Source organism: Jaculus jaculus, chromosome 7 (genome assembly GCF_020740685.1).
Source record: "Jaculus jaculus isolate mJacJac1 chromosome 7, mJacJac1.mat.Y.cur, whole genome shotgun sequence".
In the NCBI taxonomy this organism is placed as follows: domain Eukaryota; kingdom Metazoa; phylum Chordata; class Mammalia; order Rodentia; family Dipodidae; genus Jaculus; species Jaculus jaculus.
Window position 1 is genome coordinate 3121356 of NC_059108.1, and position 13123 is coordinate 3134478.

At 45.6% G+C, this 13123-nt stretch overlaps 1 protein-coding gene across 4 annotated transcripts in view; it reads right to left on the reverse strand.

Annotated features, from left to right (window-relative positions):
• Positions 1-8087, reverse strand: part of LOC101602120 (LSM14A mRNA processing body assembly factor) — a 44653-nt gene extending 36566 nt beyond the window's left edge. For 2 of the 4 annotated variants that reach the window (XM_045154852.1, XM_045154851.1), the window contains exon 1: positions 7828-8087. In XM_045154852.1, coding sequence (XP_045010787.1) covers positions 7828-7948 — 121 coding nt within the window. In that variant the 5' untranslated portion in view covers positions 7949-8087. The remainder of the gene's footprint in view (positions 1-7827) is intronic. The other 2 variants (XM_045154850.1, XM_045154849.1) reach the window with 1 other exon arrangement.
• Positions 8088-13123: the final 5036 nt, after the last annotated feature.

The following is a 13123-nucleotide window of genomic DNA, read 5'->3' on the forward strand; positions in this document are numbered from 1 at the left end:
GGAAAACAAAAACGCCAAAGAAAAAAAAAAGTATTGGAGGAAAAGAGGAATTCAACAGTCATGTAGGAATTGAGTGGAGCTGGGTGCATGGCGGCTCATACTTTTAGTCCCAGACCTGGGAGGCTGAGGTAGGAGTCTCACCATGAGACTAAGACCAGCCTAGAGGCAAGAATGAGTGATAGTTCAACCTGGGCCAGAGAGAGAATCTGCCTCAGCAAAATAAAGAAAAAAAGTGAGTGGACTAATGGAAATACAGCTTGCCTCCTGGGCAGTGGCTACAACTGCTGAGGTTAGTGATGTAAATAAATTTAGGATTAAACTGCTTAATAGTCTGTATTGACAGAATGAGCCCTGTGATCTCTGCAAGGCTGTATACACAAAAAGAACAAGAGAGGTATATGGAATGTGAAGTGAGAAGGGTTTATGCTCTGTGTTATGACTGCTCATGGAACAGGGAGGTAAAGTATGAGTGAGAATGAGGAGGCAAGAAGAGATCAAGATCCTGTAGAGTACAGAGAGCTGAGTGGCTGATTAGAATTGGAATTTTACACACAGAGTAATTAGCCATACTTTGTTACTAAAAGCACCTACAGCTGGGCGTGGTGGCGCACCCCTCTAATCCCAGCACTTGGGAGGCAGAGGTAGGAGGATCACCATGAGTTCAAGGCCACCCTGAGACTACAGAGTGAATTCCAGGTCAGCGTGAGCTAGAGTGAGACCCTACCTCAAAAAACCAAAAAAGCACCTACAATAAGCTACTTTTAAAATGTCACATTCAATTATCAGAGGGGTATTCCCATGAGTCTTCTGGGTCATATCATCCTCCAGCAACAAACTCTTAACTGTAACAGAACAAGACTTGTGAACAAAGTATTTTACAGGTCAACTCATGCTTTATCCACATAAAATTTGTAATATTATGTTTAAAAATAGTTAAGTAGTCAGGCGTGGTGGCACACGTCTTTAATCCCAGCACTCGAGAGGCAGAGGTGGGTTTGCTGTAAATTGAGGCCAGCCTGAGACTACATTCTGAATTCCAAGTCAGGCTGAGTTACAGGAGACCCTACCTCAAAACAAAAACAAATTTTTTAAAATAAAAAAAAAATCAACCAATAAATAAAAGAATCCATTCAGGATGTTAAGGAAACTCTAAAGTGGGGACACACACAATTTGTAGAATTGTTCTAATATGTCTGTACTGTGTCTCTAAATGAATACAATGAATAAATCAAATGAAAATATGTGAAATTCTTAGATGTTTAGTTAGCTGTACCTAGATTCAGATATAGACCAACCTGCCACTGCAGTGAGGAGATGTTGAAAATTAGGAAGTCAGTTGTTTTTCAATGATTGGTCCTTAGAGGAACTGGTTGAAAAATGAGAAAGTAGTAAAATTTTTTTTTTTTTTTGGATTTCCGAGGTAGGGTCTCACTCTAGCCCAGGCTGACCTGGAACTCACTATGGAGTCTCAGACTGGTCTTTAACTCATGGAGATCCTCCTACTTCTGCCTCCCAAGTGCTGGGATTAAAGGCGTGCACCACCACATCCAGCTTAAAGTAGTAAATTTCTGACAGACTATTTCTTTGCTCATCTGTCAAGTCTTGTCCTTTCAGCTTATTCACTCGATTATTCATTAGTCAAGTGAAAATACTGTATGATAAAGTACCGATGATGTGGAGATGGTCTGTTCAGTGCAGTCTAGAAGTAGTAAGTTGCTGCTATGTAGTTTACTGAAGCAGCAGGTCATTCTGAGACCTGACCTTCTGTATTAGAAGTAAAGGAGCTGGATAAATGACTCAGTATTTAAAGGACATTGGCCTACAAAGCCTGATGGCTTGGGTTCAATTCCCTGGTACCCATGTAAAGCGAGATACACAAACTGGTGCATGGATCTGGAGTTCATATGCAGAGGCAGGAGGCTCTGGCATGCCCATACTCACTCTTACACTCTCTTTCAAATAAATAAAGTAGAGAAAACAGTATAAGCTTGAAGAAAATAATAGTCGAAAGAAATAAAGAGTAAAGAAATCTTATCCATGCTTAGCAACAACAAGCATTTTGAATTTACCCCAGTGTTGCAGTAATAATAGCAGCAAGTACAAACGGCTCAGCTTGAATCCCATTACTTCATGCTGGAAGATGCCCTCCACAGAAAAAGCTTGCCCTTCTTTTCTTTCATGAGGCTGTAAAGTAATACTTGTCTTCCTCTTCTGCCCATTTTTGAAAAAATATTTGACAGAGGCAGATAGAGAGAATGGTGCAACAGGGCCTCTAGCCACTGCAAACAAATTTCAGACACATGTGCCACCTTTTGCAGCTGGCTTATTGGGTACTGGGGAATTGAACCTGGGTCCTTAGGCTTTGTAGGCAAGCACTTTGACTGTTAAGCCATCTCTCCAGCCCTGCTGGAGTCTCTTACTGATCTCAGAGCTTGCCATCTTTTCATGAGCTCTAGTACTTCTCTGTCTCTGCTCCCCTATGGGACTGGTGTTACCGATATGGATGGCCACCCTGAGCTGTTTGAGTCCGGGGAATAGAACTCTAGCCCTAGGCTTGCACAGGAAGTGCTCTTAACCACTGAGCCTCTCTCCAACCCCACACACTGTTACAGAGAGACATAAAGGCCATTCCAGACTTCTTGACATTTACTTAGGTTACAAGATCAAAGTCCAGGAAGCTCATGTCAGCTTCACCTTACAGAACTAGTGCTAGTCTGTAAAATCTCAGGCAGAATGCAAGAGAATCAACCACTTAGCAGTACCTCTGTCATCAGGCTTTTGCTTTTATACCGTGTGTCCACAAAACTTATTTTGAGAGAAAAGAGTTTTAAATAGTTATACTCGAACAAGCATAAATGCTTACTTTTTACCAGGGGAACCCGGAACATATGGTCATTCTAATCTATACATCACACCAAATGCTAACTAGGCAAAAATTTCAAAAGGAAGCCAGGCATGGTGGCATATGCCTTCAATACCAGCAGTCGGAAGACAGAGGTAGGAGGATCACTGTGAGTTTGAGGCCACCCTGAGACTACATAGTGAGTTCCAAGTCAGCCTGAGCTAGAGACCCTACCTCAAAAAAAAAAAAAACAAAAACAACAAAATACAAATATCTATAAGGTACTGTTCTATTATTAAAATCCCAAAACTATGCTGGAGAGATGGCTTAGAGGCTGAGGCATTTACCAGCAAGGCCTCACAACCCAAGTTGGATTCCCCAGTACCCATGTGAAGCTAGATGCAACAAACAGCAGCTAGAGGCCCTGGCTTGCCTACCTTTTCTCTCTACAGGGCATGGCGGGGAACACCTTTAATTCCAGCATTCAGGAGACAGAGATAGGAAGATCACTGTGAATTCCAGGACAGCCTGGGCCAGAGTGAAACCCTATCTGGGGAGGGGGGAAGGGGAGGGAAGAAGCCCACAACTGTAAGAAATCCAAATGTCAACTGCTGAATATAAAAATAAACTGTGAGAAAGACAAATTTGTGATAAACAAAACAAAAGGTTTAAAAAGATAATCAGGGCTGAAGAAGATGGCTTAGTGGCTAAGGCACTTGCCTGCAAAGTCAAAGGACCCCAGTTCAATTCCCCAGTATCCACATAAGCCAGGTACCCAAGGAGGCACACGTGTCTGGAGTTCATTGGCAATGACTGGATTATATATACACACATACATATATGTGTGTGTGTATGTATGTGTGTGTGTGTATGTATGTATGTATGTATGTATAAAATCAAAGTTATCTCCAGTGACATCAGGGCAGAAAAAATATTAGTCATATAAGTAATGGGCTGGGCATGGTGGCATAACCCTTTAAATGCAGCACTCGTGAGGCAGAGGTAGGAAGACTGCTGAGAGTTGGAGGCCACCTTGAGACTACATAGTGAATTCCAGGTCAGCCTGAGCTGCACTGAAACCCTATCTCAAAAAACCAAAAGAATAAAAAAAAGTAAATAAAAATAAAAATAAAAAAGGCATTTGTAATAAATATATCTACCAAATATTAGTATTAAGAATTCAGAACTCTAGAAATAATATCCATTTCAGTATAAAAATGAGCAATACATTTCAAAATTACTTAATAATAGATGAACTCCAAATGGCTAAGATAGAAAAGATCTTAATCTCATGAATAGCCAAGGAAATGGGTATTAAAAAAACCATGGTCCGGCTGAGTGTGGTGGCACACACCTTTAATCCCAGCACTGGGGGATCAGAGGTAGGAGGATTGCCATGAGTTCGAGGCCACCCTGAGACTACAGAGTGGTTTCCAGGTCAGTCTGAGCTAGAGTGAGACCCTACCTCGAAAAAGGGGGAAAAAAAAAAACCACCAAAAAGATTGGGGTGGTAGTGCATGACTTTAATCCCAGCACTCTGGAGGCAGAGGTCAGAGGATTCCTGAGTTCAAGGACAGCCTAAGACTACATAGTGAATTCCAAAGCAAGATCCTACCTCAAAAAATAAAACAACAACAACAAAAACTATATTCAAGCCAGGAATAGTGTTACATGCCTTTAATCCCAGTACTGGGAAGGCAGAGGCAGGTAGATCACTGTGAGTTGGAGGCCAGCATGAGATTACCCACTGAATTCCGGGTCAGCCTGGCCTAGGGCAAGACCCTACCTCGAAGGGGGGAAAAAAAAAGATTGATACTACCAGATAAGCATTCCCAATGTTGTTCATGCAACTCAAATTTTAAGTATACACAATCTCAAACTATCTCAACATACACAGTGCACTTGAACACAAATGTTCATAAAGCACTGCTCTATTACTAACAGCCCCAAATAGAAAACTCTTAATATCAGCTGCCGACTATGCAAAACAACTCTAGGAAAGACAAACTCATGCTATATTCATGATGGAATATCATAGAGCAACAAACCCCAAAACAAAACATATACAGTATAATTATATTTACACAAAGTTCAAAGTTTTGTGGCTAAAACTGTCATTGGCCCAGCAGGGTGGTTCATGTCTTTTAATCCCAGCATCGGGTAGGCTTGAGGTAGTAGGATCACTGTGAGTTTGAGGCCACCTTGGGCTATGTGAAAACCAAGCCAAAAACCCCTTCACAACGCAAATAAATAAATAAATAAATAAAAATAATAATTAAAAACAATCTTGCAGGGTGTGGTGGTACACACCTTTAATTCCAGTACTTGGGAGGCCGAGGTAGGAGGACTGCAGTGAGTTTGAGGGTCAGCCTGAGACTACATAGTGAATTCCAGCCTGAGCTAGAGTGAGACTCTACCTTGAAAAACAAAACAAAACAACAAAAAACAAAGGACTGATGTTCTATTCTCCAGGTCCCATATAAGTCAGATGCACAAAGCAATGCAAAGGCGCAAAGTTGCACATGTGCACAAGGTGGTGCATGAATCTGGAGTTCAACTGCAGTGGCTGGAGGCCCTGGAATCAATTCCTTATCTCTTATACAAAAATAAAAATTAAAAAATAAATAAAAACCTCAAACAAACAACAAAAAGCATTATTGTTTTAGTCTTTAAAAAATGTTATTTATTTATTTGCAAGCACGGAGAGAAAAAAAGAAGAGAGAAAGAGAATGGGCACACCAGAGCCTCCAGCTGCTACAAACTCCAGATGCATGTGTCATTGAATCTGGCTTTCTCTGGGTACTAGGGAATCAAACCTGGGACATTACGCTTTGTAGGTAAATGCTTTAACCACTAAAGCCATCTCTCTAGCTCCTGTTCAAGTCTTTTAAAACCACCTAATAAAATCATACACCCTGAAGTACCATGGGTTTCTTAAAAAATGATGAAGCAATAGCCTACAGTTATTTTAACAGGTAATGTGCCACAAGACAGGATTTCACAAAGCAAAGATGAAGTTAGGGGGTAGTCCCTAGGTCTACTCCCCTCCAGCTTCCACTTCCTGAGTGCTGAGATTTCAGGTATGTGCCATATCACCTGCTTATTCTGTTCTGGAGACCTAACAGGGGTTGTGTAAACTTAGGTAGACATTTTGCCAACTGAGCTACATCTCCAGCCCCTCTTATTTTTACATTTCTTTGCTTTTCTGAGACAGAGTCTAGCTATATTGTTCAAACTGGCATAAAACTCCTTGACTTAAGGAGTGTCTGAAGTTGCTGGGACTTCAGACAAGCGCCACAGCATCTGGCTTCCCATGCAGTACATTGACAGAGCTGTGCAACCGTCACTGCAATTGTGGAACATCTCATTCTTCTCTTACAGTGGACCTCTTTGTTGTTTTTGTTTTTATTTTGTGGTGCTTCATTTGGAACCCAGGAGCTCACACTTGCTAGGAAAGTGCTCTGTCACTGGGCCACACACCTAGCAGCTGTCATGTATGGTTCTGCAACATACAGTTTTCCTACTCATGAAGTTTGTCCCAACACTAATGCCATTAAAATGATTTACCAAAACATCTTTTAAAAAGTGATTATACCATATTGGTCAACCTTGATAAAGAACTACTGGATAAAAATCAAACCATTAAGCCGGGTGCATGCCTTTAATCCCAGTACTTGGAAGGCAGAGGTAGGTGGATCGTGGTGAAGGCCACCCTGAAACTACATAGTGAATTACCGGTCAGCCTGGATTACAGTGAGACCCTACCTAAAACAAAAAGTCATTAAAGACAGGCACAGGCATGGTGGCACTTGCCTTTGATCCCAGCACTTGGGGAGGCAGAGGTAGAAGGATCACAGTGAGTTCGGGCCAGCCTGGGACAACGGAGTTAGACACACTCCCACCAAAAATCAAACAAACAACAAAGTCATTACAACTTGCGTGGTACTGTGAAAATCTTCCTATTAGCGAGTTAACTTTTTTTTTTTCCCCTGTCACTATCCTTGGACCTTTTTTCCCTACCATGTTAGGCAGTTCATAACAATGCTAGCAGATGTGCTGGGAAAATTACCCCTAAGTATTACAGACTATTGGGAGATTTCCTTTAAGATCAGAAGCTAAAGTTTATTTTCTTTCAGTTTCCTGGCAGAGCAGAGGCCCCACACGTGTTAACGGAAATAAAACCCACATATTATAACTCAGACTAAACACCATGGGCGATGGGGGCAGTCATATTCCCTTTCTGCCAGCGAGCATTTTTCTTTTAAAGGGTCCCAGATCAAAGTCGAACTCGCCTTCCCACCAGGGTTCCAGAATGAAGTCCATGGGGACAGCGGAAAAGGATTTTAACGTGCACATCCAAGAGACGGTTGCACAACAGGTTTGGGGGAAGAATTCTGGTCTAACAGGTAGGCAATCTCGGATGAGACAAAAGTGGGGATGAGATCTGCTGGACGGTACCAATGGAACTTGGAGAACTCAAGAGTTTGCGGGGCAGAGCCAAAGTTTTTGGCACATTTGCTCAGTTGACTGGATAAAGACTGCAGCGGATTGGAGACGGAAGAACGGGAGAAAACCGGCACTTAGGCAGCGCACACATCCGCACGGAACTCGAGGTGGGCGGAAGAATTCTCTGGGATCCTCGGGCTTTGTCTGGCGGTCAAGACCACAGACCGAACCCTCGAATTTCGGACTTGGGAGACTCGTTCTCCGGACGTTCTAGGACCGGAGGGCGGCCCCACCCCGCTCCCGTTCCCCGGATTTAAAGCCTAGGACCTTCCGGAAGAAGCCGGGGCGGTGGTGGGGGAGGGGAGGGAGGCCGCGGCGAGGTCGGGCCCGTCCCGTCCCGGGTCGCCGAGGCCGAGCGCCCGGGCGGTCTCCCCCGGGAGGACGGCCGCAGGCGGAGGAAGCGGCGCGAGCCCCGGGGCCGCGGGCGGGCTCCCGGCCCGACCCCCGCTCCCCGCCCGCCCGCGCGCGCGCGCGCGTACCTTTGGCGAGGGCTACGGTGGAGTTCTCGGTGTCGATGGTGTAGAGGATGCCCTCGTAGCGGATCTCCGCCTTGGAGATGAGGCTGATCTTGCTGCCGATGTAAGGGGTGCCCCCGCTCATGGCGCCGCCGCCGTCGCCGCCGCTCCGGGCCGCTCCACACGCAGACACAGGCCGACGCCACAGCGCTCGCCCCCGCTCCGCGCGCCCGCTCTCGCTCCGTCCGTGCCTACAGCAGCCGCCTCAGACCCAACATGGCGGCGGCGCCGGCTCCGCTACCCTCCCCCAAGCCTCCCGCCCTCAAACCGCGGCGCGGCGGCGGCGGCTGAGGCGGCAGCGGCGGCGGCGGCGCGAGGGGCATGCCGGGAGGGCGAGGCCGCGCTCTCGCGAGACTTGGGCCGTCCGCGGGGCCGCGGCCCGGGAGAAGTGCTGGTGGGCCGCCGGGCGCGCCCGGGTGGCTGTTTCTTCCCTTTAAAATGGAAGTTTCCGTGGCTGCAACACCGTGTCGCGACCGGACGGGCGCCTGTCCTCCTCTGGGTCGCGGCCTCCGCCATTTCTAGGCGCGTTGCACTTGGTCTGGAACCCGGTGGTGTCTTGGTGGCGAGCGCTTCTGCGGAGTTATCCGCCCAACTGCCGGCGAGCCGCCGGGCTTCCTCGGAAGACGCTGTCCTTCCCCGGCTGGGACCGCTGCGCCGCTCGGGGGCTCCGGTCCTCGCCCCGCGGGGCCCTGCGCGAGGACTCGGGGTGCCAGTCCAGCGCTTCCCAGCGGCCTGATCCGACCTCGTAGCTTCCGTGCTGTTGGACACGCTTCGGTTCCCACGTATTCCCCGGGCGCTTGGATCAGTTCCGAGAAAGTCCAGTTTCCCAAAAACAGTCGCTTCCTCCCGCTCTCCATTTGGATGTCAGATTGGCATCTTAAAGTTTTGTTTTGTTTTTGTTTTTTGTTTTTTGAGGTAGGGTCTCACTCTGGCGCAGGCTGACATGGAATTCACTATGTAGTCTTAGGGTGACCTCGAACTCACAACGATTCTCCTACCTGCGCCTTCCGAGTGTTGGGATTAAAGGTATAAGCCACGACGCCCGGTTTGAACTTTTCTTTTTTTTTGTTTTCTAAAAAAATTATTTTGCAAACACACATGAGAGAAAGAGTGGGCATACCAGCGCCTCTTGCCCATGCAAACGAACTCCAGATGCATGCAACACACTGTTCATCTAGCCTTATGTGGGTACTGGAGAATCGGTACCGAGAACACAGGCTTTGCAAGCAGCGCCTTTAACCGCTAGGCAACCTCCCCAGCTTAAATATTTATTTTTGTGGCGAAAGCTATAGTTGTGTTTTTGCCTCTATACCTTCCCCCTAGCTCACTGTTCCAACCCCTCCCAAGTGACTGGCACTGTTTACTTAGCTGCTCAGACCAAAAACGTTAGAATCGATCTTTCTCACCCCACATCTGTTCTGACTAAATCTTGTCGGTTCCAGCTTAGAATGTATCCTGAGCCACATCATGTCTCATCGGCTTCATCTGTACAGCTCTACAAGAGGCCCCAATGACTTTGGCTAGAATGATGGCAGCAGTCTCCTAAGATTTCTGCTGCTTTCCTTCCCTTAGTAGTTTATTAACACAGCCTCCAGTGGGATCTTGTTTAAAGCTGACGAGATCAGGGGCATTCAGGGTGATTATATCCCTCCTCCACATTCCCTACTTTGGCTTATACAGACACATATGATTTATCTTTTTGTTACCCCCTTCTTAATTCTATTTCAGTCATCCCTTCTCCACATAGAGCTTTCACACTCCATTCTATCCTCTGCTCAAATGTCAAACCAAGAGATGAATTCACTCTGCAGTCTCATTGGTGGCCTTGAAGTCACTGCGATCCTCCTACCTCTGCTGGGATTAAAAGCTTGTGCCACCAAACCTGGCTTTCTACTCCCCCCCCCCCCCCACATAGTATCTATTTCTTCCCTAGTATGCATTTAGTTGTTTGTTCGTGCCTGTCTCCTTCACTAGAACACTTTTTTTTTTTTTTCCAAGGAAGGGTCTCGATGCAGCTCAGGCTGACCTGGAATTCACTATGTATTCTCAGGGTGGCCTCAAACTCAGGGCAATCCTCCTACCTCTGCCTTCTCAAGTGCTGGGATTAAAGGCGTGCAGGACCACACCCTGCTTTAGAACACAAATATTTTGAGGAAGGATGTTGCTGGTGTCACTGCTGAGCCATCAGGGCCTAGTGAAACACCTGGGCAGGGCAGCTGCCCAGTAAATCTTTGCAGCAGGAACGAACAGCAGGGATGAAAGCATAGCACAGCCAGCAAGCAGCATGCCTGATGAGCTGAGTGAACAAGTGGTGGGGAGCTTTGTTTCAGAGTGGGCAGACCACAAGAGGCTGTGATGTGATGGGTGCATCACGACTTCAAAGCAACGCTGAAATTACAGACTCCCTGTAAAATCAGTGCCTAGAAGCTGACTGCTTATGTTCTTTCCTTTCTATCCCAGGCCTGGCACCAAAGTTACCTTCTCTGCCTCCATGCCTCTTTAGTGAACTCCTCCTTTCCCAGAGTCCTAGTTCATAAATTGATGATTCAGCCGGGGGTGGTGGCACATATCTTTAATCCCAGCACTCGGGAGGCTTAGGTCGGAGGACTGCTGTGAGTTCAAGGTCAGCCTGGGGCTTCAGAATGAGACTTCCTCGCCTTTCTTCCTTGCCACTTCTTTCTTTCCTGGTGCCAGAGATGGAACCTAGAGCTTCATGCTGGTTTTCAATTTTTAAACTTTTTATTGACACCTTCCATAATTATAGACAATAAACCATGATAATTCCTTCCCCCTCCACCATTCTCCCTCTCTCAAATCCACCCTCTGTCAAATCCCTTTTCCCTTTTAATTAGTGTCTCTTTTATTTTGTTGTCATCATCTTTTCCTCCTATTAAGAAGATCTTGAGGTGTGGGGGGGAGGCTGGGCGTGGTGGCACTCGCCTTTGATCCCAGCACTCAGGAGGCAGAGGTAGGAAGATTGCTGTGAGTTCAAGGTCACCCTGAGACTACACAATGAATTCCAGGTTAGCCTGGGCTAGAGTGACACCCTACCTTGAAAAACTAAAAAACAATATATACTTATTTGAGAGGGAGGAAGAGACAGAGAGAAAGTGAATGAGAATGGGTGTGTCAGGGCCTCCAGCCACTGAAAATGAACTCTAAATGCATGTGCCACCTTGTGCATCTGGCTTATGTGGGTCCTGGAGAGTTGAATCAGGATCCTTTGGCTTTGCAGCAAATGCCATAACCACTAAGCCCTCTTTCCAGCCCCAGTATATATATATATATATATATATATATATATATATATATGTATATATATATATATATATATATACATATATTTAGTTTCATACAGTTTATTTAATAAAATAAAGAAAACCTTGCATCCCAGTATATATATTTTTGATTAAAGATGGCAACTTAGGGCTGGAGAGAGGGCTTAGCGGTTAAGGTGATTGCTTGCAAAGTCAAAGGACCCAGGTTTAATTCCCCACTATGGTGCATGCATCTGAAGTTTGTTTGCAGTGGCTAGAGGCCCTGACACACCTATCTTGTCTTTCTCATTCTCTCTTTCCTAGAGAATAAATGAAACATTCTTTAAAAGAAGGCAATTTAAACCTATGCTTTTTTTTTTTTTTTTTTTTTGAGGTAGGGTCTCACTATAGTCCAGGCTGATCAGGAATTCACTATGTGGTCTCAGTCTGGCCTCGAACTCAGTGATCCTCCTACCTCTGCCTCCCGAGTGCTGAGATTAAAGGTGTGCACCACCATACCCGGCAAACCTATGCTTTTTTAAAAAAAAAACAAACAACACTTTTTAAATTTTATTTATCTGAGAGAGACAGAGATAGAATGGACCCTCTAGGGCCTCTAGCTACGGCAAATGAACTTCATATGCATGTGCCACCTTGTGCATCTGGCTTACGTGGGTATTGGGGAATCGAACCTAGGTCCTTAGGCTTTGCAGGCAAGTGCCTTAACTGCTAAGCCATCTCTCCAGCCCTAACCCTATGCTTTACATTTTTTTTTAAAGTTATTTGCAAGGAGGGAGAGACAATGTGAATGAGAGGAAATGGGTGCTCCAGGGCCTCTTCCCGCTGTATAAGAACTTCAGCTACATGCACTGCTTTGTGCATCTGGCTTTATGTAGGTACTAGGAACTTGAACCCGGGCTGTCAGGTTTTGCTAGCAAGCACCTTTACCCTCGGAGTCATCTCTCCAGTCCTGATCTTATGCTTTTATCTGCACTCCAAGTAGTCTACCAAAAGAGTGTAAAGGAACTAAAGTGTGAAAGTATGCAAAATAAAAAATTGGGGAAACCAGTCAGGTATGGTGGTACACTTCTGCAGGCCCCGCACTCTGGAGACAGGCAAAAGAATTTTGAATTTGAGGCCAGCCTGGGCTAAACAGTGAGTTCAAGGCCAGTCTAGGGTGGCACATGCTTCTGGAGTTCATTTACAGTGGCACAAGGCCCTGGTGCAGCCGTTTTCTCTCTCCCTTTCTCTCTTCCTACTTTTATTTCTCTCAATAAAAATATTTAAAATAAGGCCAGGCGTGGGGGTGTACGACTTTAATCCCAGCACTTGGGGGGCCGAGGTAGGATCACTGTGAGTTTGAGGCCAGCTGGACTGAGATTATATACTGAATCCCAGGTCAGCTTGGGCTACCATGAGACCCTACCTTGAAAAACCAAAACAGCAGCAACAACAAAATAAAATAAATACATTAATAAAAAAGAAACCTGAGTTCAATTTTCAACTCTCCTTCCTATCAAAAGAAAGTAATTTTTTAAAAATTATGGTTCGAGGCTTGGTTCCCCAGGTCCCACGTTAGCCAGATGCACAAGGGGGCACACGCGTCTGGAGTTCGTTTGCAGAGGCTGGAAGCCCTGGCGCGCCCATTCTCTCTCTCCCTCTATCTGTCTTTCTCTCTGTGTCTTTTGCTCTCAAATAAATAAATAAATAAATAAAATTTAAAAAAAGTAATTAAAAAATTATTGAAGCTATAGAGGGTAGACACAAGGACAAGTATTGTAATTTCCACTAAAAAGAAGTTCCTAGAGTGGTCAAGTTCACAGAGACAGAAAGCAAAATGGTATTTGCCAGGGGATGGAGAGAAGAATAGTGTGGTGGTTTGATTCAGGTGTCCCTCATAAACTTAGGTGTTCTGAATGCTAGGTTCCCAGCTGATGGAGATTTGGGAATTAACGCTTCCTGGAGGGAGTGTATTGTTGGGGGCGGCCTTATGGGTGTTACAG